Source organism: Penicillium malachiteum (genome assembly GCF_028827825.1).
Source record: "Penicillium malachiteum strain IBT 17515 chromosome Unknown utg000001l:1.0-8184562.0:1.0-8186909.0, whole genome shotgun sequence".
In the NCBI taxonomy this organism is placed as follows: domain Eukaryota; kingdom Fungi; phylum Ascomycota; class Eurotiomycetes; order Eurotiales; family Aspergillaceae; genus Penicillium; species Penicillium malachiteum.
This window is the reverse complement of record NW_026643094.1, coordinates 6030383-6040463: the sequence shown is the minus strand read 5'-3', so window position 1 is coordinate 6040463 and position 10081 is coordinate 6030383. Positions and strand designations below refer to the sequence as shown.

The 10081-nt window shown below is 47.0% G+C and overlaps 3 protein-coding genes across 3 annotated transcripts; 2 read left to right on the top strand and 1 right to left on the bottom strand.

Annotated features, from left to right (window-relative positions):
• Positions 1 to 2817: 2817 nt before the first annotated feature.
• On the top strand, positions 2818 to 3544 carry N7483_002250 (uncharacterized protein; the record flags this gene model as incomplete). Its single annotated transcript, XM_057085687.1, has 2 exons — positions 2818 to 3083; positions 3142 to 3544. The coding sequence occupies 2 exons, from the start codon at positions 2818 to 2820 to the stop codon at positions 3542 to 3544; spliced, it is 669 nt and encodes a 222-aa protein (XP_056951836.1).
• A 1222-nt stretch (positions 3545 to 4766) lies between these two features.
• N7483_002249 (uncharacterized protein) lies at positions 4767 to 7928 on the top strand (the record flags this gene model as incomplete). Its single annotated transcript, XM_057085686.1, has 3 exons — positions 4767 to 5885; positions 5971 to 6556; positions 6625 to 7928. 3 exons carry the CDS (start codon positions 4767 to 4769, stop codon positions 7926 to 7928), a joined length of 3009 nt encoding a protein of 1002 aa, XP_056951835.1.
• Positions 7929 to 8188: 260 nt separating this feature from the next.
• On the bottom strand, positions 8189 to 9858 carry N7483_002248 (mitogen-activated protein kinase HOG1; the record flags this gene model as incomplete). Its single annotated transcript, XM_057085685.1, has 9 exons — positions 8189 to 8396; positions 8452 to 8635; positions 8688 to 8766; positions 8823 to 9179; positions 9250 to 9349; positions 9405 to 9448; positions 9514 to 9643; positions 9699 to 9746; positions 9803 to 9858. 9 exons carry the CDS (start codon positions 9856 to 9858, stop codon positions 8189 to 8191), a joined length of 1206 nt encoding a protein of 401 aa, XP_056951834.1.
• Positions 9859 to 10081: the final 223 nt, after the last annotated feature.

The following is a 10081-nucleotide window of genomic DNA, read 5'->3' as shown; positions in this document are numbered from 1 at the left end:
CAGTAGCCCGAGACGTGGAGGGATTCTCCGGCTGCTTTATAGACAGCGAGCCGCGTAGTCCATGGCCTCCGAAAGCGGGCTTTAGCCAGTCATGTAGCCGTCAGCATCTTTCCGGCTAAAAGCTCTTAGATCTCGGCGTTGCCCCGAAGGTTGGGGTATCTGGGGAGGAGATCTGCATGAGGTAGTGCTGGAGATAGCAAGTTATGGTCCATTTGCAAATACTTCATGTTTCCGGGTTGATCTTGTACAGTGATTGGCCGGTAAGCAATCCCTGTAACCAGGATTGCCTGGCTTGAGGAAACCAAGCGATACCCAATGCGGCATATTAGGCGGAGTGAGCTGATCACTCATCTGCGTGGTGCGTCATTGTTTTCGGGGAAAGCGGAGTCTCCAGTGTGGAGAGAAATCCTGGGGAAATCCGGGGTTCTGACCTGGGATTATTGCTCGCATGATCGGGGATTTCCCACAATCCCATTCAAAGATGAGATAAAAGTTGATCTCTTGGAGATCCGCCACCCCGTACGGAGAAGCTGCGGCCCGTAGCCATCAGCCCCTTTCCCCTTGATCTCCCAAAACTCAGCCTCTGAATCACATGACACCTCTCATCCTCATTCCTTCTTCCACTTGTCTCCACTTCGGGCCTTCAACGGAAAAGGCGGATTTCACCTACGTCACCAAGCCCAATAGCGCCAAATGGTTACCTTCCAAGTGCACAAGACAGGCTAAGTGGCTTGATGGTGCCATGATTGGTAGTCCGACCAGTCATCGCTGTACTCCTGACCGCCGGAAATGCCCCTTGATGACAATAAGATCATCCTCAAGCTTGGAATTTCTGGGTAAATATTATCCCCCGCTATTATCTCAGCTTGAGGATAGAACTATGATTCAGAATCTCACCTACCGAAAATATATTTTCATATTCCATTTTCCTGAAAGCTGTGGTCTGACCCTTTGGCCCCAATTCAAGTTCAATCTGTTGGTAACTTTGATATCCAAGTGCGTACTACATCCATGGATCCACTGGTATGCACATGTGGGGAGGGACATCTGTGGATGTTATATATCCACTGGCATCAGCTTGGTAGTAGCACCCTGAGATGGATGTTCAAGTTTGAAGTTCGGGAACTCAGACCCGGATCCCTCCTTCGGAACTCTGAGTTGCACTGACAAGTCCAACATTGTATCCTTGAAATTCAACTTGAGCGTATGGTCCGAAATCCATGGATCAAAAATTTTATCACATGTGCATGAACTTGAGTTTCCAGGGCTCCAGAGCCTTCAAGCTAACGATAGTATCCGTACCCACAGTGGGCTCCAGCTCCAACTTCAACATTTTTTTCAAGTTTTAGTGCGTGGTCATCCATTTCAGATATTCCACTCAATGTCTCAATCATATGGGCATTATCGGGTACAATAATCTCATTTTTGCCAGCTTCAAACATTCAATGTTTACTTTGGAATTTGGGACTTGGTCATTCGGTCGCGGGTTAAAGGGCGCTATAAAGGCACTTGAACACCACGATCTGGACCTCGGGATTGGGTATCAAGAATACCCCTGGGGAGCTTCAGCGACCATTAGTATTACTGTTAAGGTGCATGTGCCGGTTACTGTTAAGCGATTCACTAGCAGTTTATGGCTAGTCAACTGAGAGTACTAGTACTTTCTTTCTAGTAGGTTTCCGACCGCACATTAGCACCTGAGCATCAATCATGATGTCGCACTTGAATGCCAGTGTGCTTGGTTAAATGCTCTGGTACTACCTAGGTACTACTGGTAGTACGGCCCGGGTGCCCAGGTTTATGGGTAGCAGAATATAACTCGAACATTTGAACGATCCGAGTCCTTCTGTACTAAAATTTGAGAGTTTGTGGCTTTCCCAGGTACCCAGGATAAATAATGCTCGATTCAGGCTCAATTGCAGGTGCTTTGAGGGGACCTAGAGGGGAGCAAAACTTGAGGAATTTTGTACTCTTATGTTTAGCATTCTTCACCTGACGCCGTGGCGTTTTGGGGCCCACAAGACTAAGCATCATCGGTGGAATTTGGTGGTGTTAACAGGTGGGGCACACTGATGTGGAGCGTGGCCCTCCCTAATCCATGCAATCTCCGAAGGGTCCCTATGATTGTCTCTCCACCCTGTCATCTATCTGTGGATCATTTGAGACACGTTTGTTTTGGATTGGTGGTCTGGACTCCTTGGTAGCTTGAGGTGTGGTCTTTTTTACGGAAATGCGCTCTAGAGATTCAGAGTTCAAGATACCAGCAGGAACTCAGTACCACAACTAGAGTCTTTAGCCGAAGCAACCTTGGAAGGATAAATGAGAACTTCCCCAGAGCCACAATAGCCTAACAGTCTTGTCACAAATAAGGTTCCCCGCATGGTTCTTCACGGCACTGGCAAGCTGTAGGCTTAAATCAGGCTCATCCTATTTTATCCGCTGGATCCGAGTCGTTCGTGGCTATTATGGAAAGAATTTTCAGGAATAGCTGATCTCCTTGATATTTTCGGCCTCGCTAAGTCTAGTTTAGGCTTAGATATTGGTCTGGCACCGGACCTGAGAGGTGTGTTTCAGGAAGACGATTTGTGGAACTTTTAGGGGGAAGAGGCCCCAACAGGAAAAAAGCTGCACGGGGATCATTCTTGTAACAGAATAGGCTACCGGTTAAATAAACGGATGTAGATTGTGTTAAGGAGACCCTCAGACGAGGAATTCTTGAGAAGATATAAGAGAGCAGGCTTTCCGGGGCCTGATTTCCCAATTTCCGTTCATCAAGACATACCAAATCCTGAAGCTTGAATCTTCAATCCATCAACCATGCACTCCCTTACCGCACTTCTTCTAGCCTCCACTGTGGTGACGGGCGTCATGGCCGTGCCTGGAGAATACCACAAGCGCCACGCTAAGCGCCAAACCATCACTACCAGCCAGACTGGAACCAACAACGGTTATTACTATTCTTTCTGGACCAACGGAGGTGGTACTGTGGACTACACCAACGGGGATGCCGGCGAGTACAGTGTCACCTGGGAGGACTGTGGTGACTTCACTTCCGGCAAAGGATGGGCAACCGGCGCTGCTCGGTAAGTGAACACATGCTAGAACATTAAGAATCCCATACTTACAGAAAATGATACGTAGTGATATCACATTTGACGGATCCTTCGACCCGAGTGGAAATGCGTACCTTTCTGTCTACGGCTGGACTACCAGCCCATTGGTAGAATACTACATCCTTGAGAACTATGGCGATTACAACCCTGGCAGCGCCATGACCTATAAGGGAACCGTCACCAGTGATGGGTCCAGCTACGACATCTACGAACATCAGCAGGTCGATCAGCCTTCCGTTAGTGGCACTGCTACCTTCAATCAGTACTGGTCAATTCGTTCGGACACTCGCTCCAGTGGTACTGTCACCACAGCGAATCATTTCGATGCATGGGCTGCTCTTGGAATGGATCTGGGCACATCATACAACTACCAGATTGTCTCCACTGAAGGTTATGAGAGCAGTGGGTCTTCTACTATCACTGTCTCTTAAGGAATAGAGGCATATTATGAATATCTCTATGGCCAGTGAATATCGGGACTATGTCAATATGTCCGACCTTGGAACGTGCCTTCACTTGAGGAAGTCCTTTACCCTCATGTTTTTTGTTTAGTCATTTCACTTTCAAGCTCTTTATTGTCAGTACTAAATAGCCATACGTAGTATTTGAATTCCAAGGTCTGATGACTCTGCGCTCTTATCCTTTCTGGTAAACCAGTAGCCGTTCTGTGGAGAACCTCCAATTGCGCCAGAGGATTTGGTTGACTTGCAGGATATCGGGGTGGTCTCACAACATTTCTACAATTAGCTTGCATGCACCAGAAGTGATCCGAAGCGGAATAGCCAATTTGGGGAGTTTGACTGTTTATCATGGGTCTATTACTCGAACTTGAATTATTTCACTGTCCTCCGGGTACCCTGGAGCGTGAGGGGTCTGTTCGTGTTCGTCAAGTGGGGACGATCTCGAAAATTGAAATGCGGAGCCCCGCAAAAAAGGTGGAGCCGAACCCTTATCCCTCACCATGTGGTGATTCTGGTGACAATAGTACATTATGCCTGGCTGGTTAAGTTCATCAGCTATCAACTTTGACCTGCCGTACTCATTACTCTCGGTCTGATCTATACCGGTCACCGAAAGAAACTTGAGTACTAGCTGTGGAGAGCAGGGCGGGCACACATGTCACCAGTCAGATGAAAGTGCCACAGGAGATGTTAGCTCAATGTTGCATTGGTTCAAATTTGTACCTCGGTATTAAGCTAAAGTATGTTTATACAGCTGCAGAATTCAGTCTACATTTCGTCGCACGAACTAGGTCAACTTTTTCACACCCTTCCCTCGGTGGCACTCGCACCGGAACAGAATCCAGGAACAATCATTTCGCTGCAAATAATGCTCAGGCACATAACTTCAGGCACAAATCCCGCTCTTGCGCTTGAATTCAAAGGTTAATACCCCGCTCTTTCCCCACATCGACAATATTCAGCCACATCCTGCAGATGACTCGGACAATCCGAGTTATGAATCGTCGGTAAGACTGCAAGGCATAGTATTTGCCATCTCAAATCCTCGGTCAAGCATTATCCCGCAGCTAATTTACCCAATGTTTTCCCACGGGATATCCTATAAAAGGAGGATAGTTGTCTCGAACTGGATATCGTTCAACTCCATTGGCATTTTCGCACGGCTAAAGAATCTTCCTTGCAAAGATTCATAATGCGTTCCTTTTTAGTCATTGCAGCTGCTACCTTTGCTGTAAGGGCGGTCTCTGCAGTCGGCACAGATGACCAGGTCAATCCCAATATTGATTATGGAACTTTCCAAAATCCATCGTCATATGTGAGACCACGTTTCAGGTATTGGGTCAACGATGCGTCGATGACCCTCAGTTCACTTGCAGAGGATGTGAGGTCCATTGGAAATGCCGGTGGAGGCGGTATAGAACTTTTGGGGTACTATCTTTACGGAGACTCTGCCACCTATGGAGGTGGGCTTCTTGCACCTCTGCAGACGGACTGGAGTGAATACTACTTCGGAAGTACTCCATGGGGTGAAATGGTTGAAACTATCTTGGAGGTTGCCAAAGAGAATGACTTGATCATTGACTTTGCCAATGGGCCAAATCAGGGTGCTGGTGTTCCGGCACCATACAACGATGATGGCCTTCTGTGGGATCTTGCTGGATATAACTCAACATTTAGCAGCAGTTCAGGATTCAGTGGCACTATCCCTGGCTGGGGATCTGGACGTCTGACGGCAGTGACGACTGGCACTATCAAATCCAATACTTCATCAGAGGTTGTGCTTTATGAAAGCTCTCTCCGCGATGTTACCAGCATTGTTGGTGATGATGGAAGCTTGACTATCGCTTCCAACAAAACCTCATCTGGGTCTCAGGTAGTTATCTTTGCATACTACCTGACTCACTCTGAGTATCGCGAGGCCCCAGACCCCACGTCCCCTTCAGTTGAAACCGCCGTTCCACAATCACCCGTCACAAACTACAGCCAGAACGGATCTTGGGTGGTCGATCATTTTTCAACTGCCGGTGCTCAGGTTGTCGCGAGTTATTGGAAGCAGTCAATCCTCAGCAGCAAGATTGGCGCTCTTCTTCGTGAAGTCGGAAACTATCTCTGGGAAGACAGTCAGGAATACAGTGTCGCTACCTTCTGGACACCTGACCTTCAAAAGAAGTTCCTGTCCAATCGAGGATATAGCGTCAACAAGTATATCCCTCTTTTGGTTGGCTCTGGTGGAGGAACAACCTCAGACATAACTTATGTAACAGACGAGAATGACTCTGGCGACAGTCATATTGTGGACTATCAGCAGACTGTGAGTTTATTCCCAAGCCCGGATTGATTAATTCGTGTCATCCAGGTAGTCTCTCAAAAATTGAATATATAGGCTGACCAGTTAGCTCACTGAGTTGAACGCTGAGTATCTGGACGCGCTCACGGATTGGAGTAACAGTCTAGGAGTTCAGTTTTCCGCGCAAGTTGTATACAATCTTCCCATGGATATGCTGGCAAATGTCCCCCACGTCAACGCCCCGGAGTGTGAGACACTCGGCTTCACTGAAAACATCGATGGCTATAGGCAGTTCTCCGGGCCAGCGAACCTCGCGGGGAAGAGAATCATTTCCAGTGAGGCTGGTGCGCTCTATGGAGCGGCCTACCAGGAATCCCTGTCTGAGCTTTTGTGGACCTTTAAACGATCATTCGCAGGATCTGTCAACAATTTCATCATTCATGGCTTTCCGAACTCCGGAAACTATGGTAATACGACGTGGCCCGGCTTTACAACATTTGCTTATTTATTTTCGGAAATGCATGGACCTCGTCAGCCATCATTCGCATTCTATTCAGACTTTTTGAACTGGGTTTCCAGAAACCAATTTGTTCTGCAGACTGGAATTCCTAAAGTGGACATTGCATTCTGGTCCAAGTCTACAACCTACAAAAGCATCTCGACCAGCTATGATTCGACCGACTTGGAGGACGCTGGTAAGACTCCACTACTTCAACCACCTTTGCCGTCCCTCACACTAACGCAAGGTTGATATTGTCTGCAGGATACACTTACGAGTACCTTAGTCCTGACAACTTCGCCCTTCCCGAAGCCCTTGTGTCTGATGGAGTATTTGCGCCTAATCGACAGGCGTTCAAAGCTATGGTTGTTCGATCGAATGAGTCTCTTACAGCTTTTGGCGTCGAGAAGCTTGTCGATTATGCACATGCGGGTCTGCCAATCATCTTTCCAGGTGGCCTGCCTTCAAACTTCAGTGGATACAACCCAACCGCTGCCGCGAAGGCAGTCCAAGCGTTAAGTGGGATACAGTGGCTTAAGAATGTCCATTTAGTTTCCTCAGATGGACTTGCAAATACTCTTGAGTCTCTCAATATCCTTCCACGGAGCTTCACCAAAGTGGATGGCACATTGTATACGCTCTGGAGAGAGGATGCAGCCAACGCAATTTCTTACGTTTACGTGTACAACGATGCGACCGGCCTTTTTCTTGATGAAAGCAAAACATCTGGCACCATTTCCTTTGAAACAACTGGTGTACCTTTCTTCTACGATGCTTGGTCCGGAGAGGTTACTCGGATTACTACCTATAACCAGTCAAAAACACATACAACAATCCCGCTTGAACTAGCCGGTAATCAATCTATCATCGTTGGATTTGACCGAAAGGCCAAGTCAGCTATTCACATTCAAGATACCACTACTCCTGTCCTTCCCACGACGGACAGCTCGAATTCCCTCACTGTCCTCAGGACCTACGATAGCAAATCTCGAGAAATCAGCCTATCAAACGGAAAGACAGTATCCTTATCCCCAATGTCAACAGATTCATTCAACCTCAGTAGCTGGAATCTCACTATCGAATCATGGACCCCACTACCAGATCTATACGACGCAGAAGGGCAAAGCCGCAACAATGAAACCTTCCAAATCTCAAGCCTGATCCCATGGAACAAGATCTCATCTTCACTGAGGAATGTATCCGGGATTGGCTACTACGAGACTAGCTTCACCTGGTCTCCATCGTCTTCATCCAAGGTCTCTGGTGCTTTCATTGATCTTGGACCAATCACACATACAGTCCGCGTCACAATTAATGGGCAACAGCTTCCAACCTTGGACATTACTTGGGCTCGGAGAGACATTGGCCAATTTCTCCGACGTGGAGAGAATATTGTACAGGTTACTGTGAGTACCACACTAGGTAATGGTCTGCGCACGTATTGGGATGTCCTCGAGACAAGTGGGAAGCTTGCGGTGGCTGAGGAGGTTGATCCACCGAGTGAAGAGGATTATGGGCTTATTTATCCGGTGAAGATCGTGCCTTATCGGGAAGACAGAGTGGCCTAAGTTTGTGTGAATAATTGCTGTCATTGTTACTAGTGGATGCTATATGGCGGGGTAGCAGACACCTGGGCAGATTTCCACAAGCTGCAAATGAACTTGATGCGACCGAGTCCATCGGTCGGATAAAGCGACGTATGATTGTTTTCCAGATCCAGTAAGGATATTGACAAAGATAATGAGAAAACTTGAGTTGGTATTAAGCGTGCTCAGAGATGCTAGTATGTCGTAGGAATAAAAAGATAGTGAGGGTCATTCCTGGCTCATTAAATAAAATCGTTTAAGAAACATGCCATGTCATCATCAGTAAAGTCATTCCCTTCCATGACTGGGAAATGCTGAATCTCTGTAATCGGAAACGCCGCCACCTCGGTGGTCACACGATTTTGAGTGGCGTTGATAATGGCATTGCGCATAGTAGTCTGGCGTCTTTCTTGTGTGGCATGTTGACGGAATAGTAATACCTCCTTAAAGCTGCAATCAAAAATCGATTAGCCAAATCCTGATCGATGGAAATGGACGCACATACACTGCCGCTTTCCAGGCATCTATGGACACATCCACGTTATCGAATCGCCAATCGAAACCAGAATTTACCACTGGCTCATCTGTGGGGTCATGATAAGGCTCGAAGTATGGATGCGAGAGGCCTGTTGTCGCGCTGATCCTGTCGTCCACATCGAATGATAGCATCTTTTGGATGAGTTCAGAGGCTGCGATTGTTAGCTATATGGATGAGTATATCTCCGGTGGAAGCAACTGCACCTGTCTTGTCTATTTCAGGAAAAGTCTCTCTCAATGATTCTCGCTTGCACTGCGGTAATGTTTGTACAAAAGCTTTCGTCTAGAAAATCCCGAATATCAGTTATGGATCAACAGGTTGCCAATTTTGGCGCTTACATGTTTGTTCTTGATTTTCTCCAAGGTTCGGGGAGGTGGATTACCCAGAAGATTGACAAAAAGCTTGAATTGATCGGCGTGACTGGTGGCGGGAAATAGAGGTTTTCCTCTTAGCATTTCAGCGAGTATGCATCCCACACTCCATATGTCGACTTTTTCGGTATATTCTTGCCAATTCAACATGACTTCAGGGGCACGGTAGTATCTTGTCGTGACATATCCTGTCATATGGTGGTCTTGCAGTCTTGCATGACCAAAATCACATATTCGAAGGTCGCAATTCTCATTTATTAGTATACTCCCTGGCTTCAAGTCGCGATGAATGATTCCAGCCGAATGGACATATTTCAACCCACGCTGTTGTTATTAGCGAGAGATGTCCAAGTCTGCATTGGGAATAATTCAACCTTGGAAGATATGGACATACCAAGATCTGATAAGTGAAATATTTTGAGAAGTCATTGTGGACTGGACCTCGTGCGATGAGATTTTGGAGATTTGTCCACATCAATTCCGTTACAACGTAGCTGAAGGTGTAAGCTGGAGGGCACAATCATAATCTGATCAAATAAAATGCCTTACAGATCCTCCTTTGGTGAGATGAATACATCTGTTAAACCAATTATCTGGACAAGCAAGTATTAGCTTCGCTTTTCATAGACCGCGCGATTCGAGTGGCTGGGAAACCAACATTTTCATGTTTCATATATCGGAGCAGTTTAACCTCGCGAAAGGCCTGCTTCGCAAGAATGGCTGATCCGAACGGTCTAGTGATTTTCTTAATAGCGACCAATCGACCTAAGATGCGGTCTTTGGCAGAGCTGGCACAAGTTTGATTAGCTTAAATGTCCATAGAATGTTTGATTATAAACCTACCATATAAGGCCGAACGCGTCCAGCTCCACTGGCTGTGGCTCTGCATATCTAGTGATCGGTTAGCTTTCATAGGTATCCATATTGAGTCCGTGTCTTTGTGATACCGAGTTGTGAGCTCGAAATTCACGCCCATGATATTGGTGCAGGCGAACTCCGACATTTTGAAGGATGTCATGTGCACAGACCCGAGACGTTGCTCCGGATCAGCGCCAGCACTTAGGAAGAAACGATCAATAGATGACGGATGATCAGAAAGCTAACGGAATGTGAGAGAAAGGCTAGAAGGGAAAATGGTCAGTTGGAGCTAAGGGATAGGGGTGGACCCAGTAGCTTAGATGTCTGCGACACCTCGGCATGAAACGCGAGGTCGACGTATCAGATCC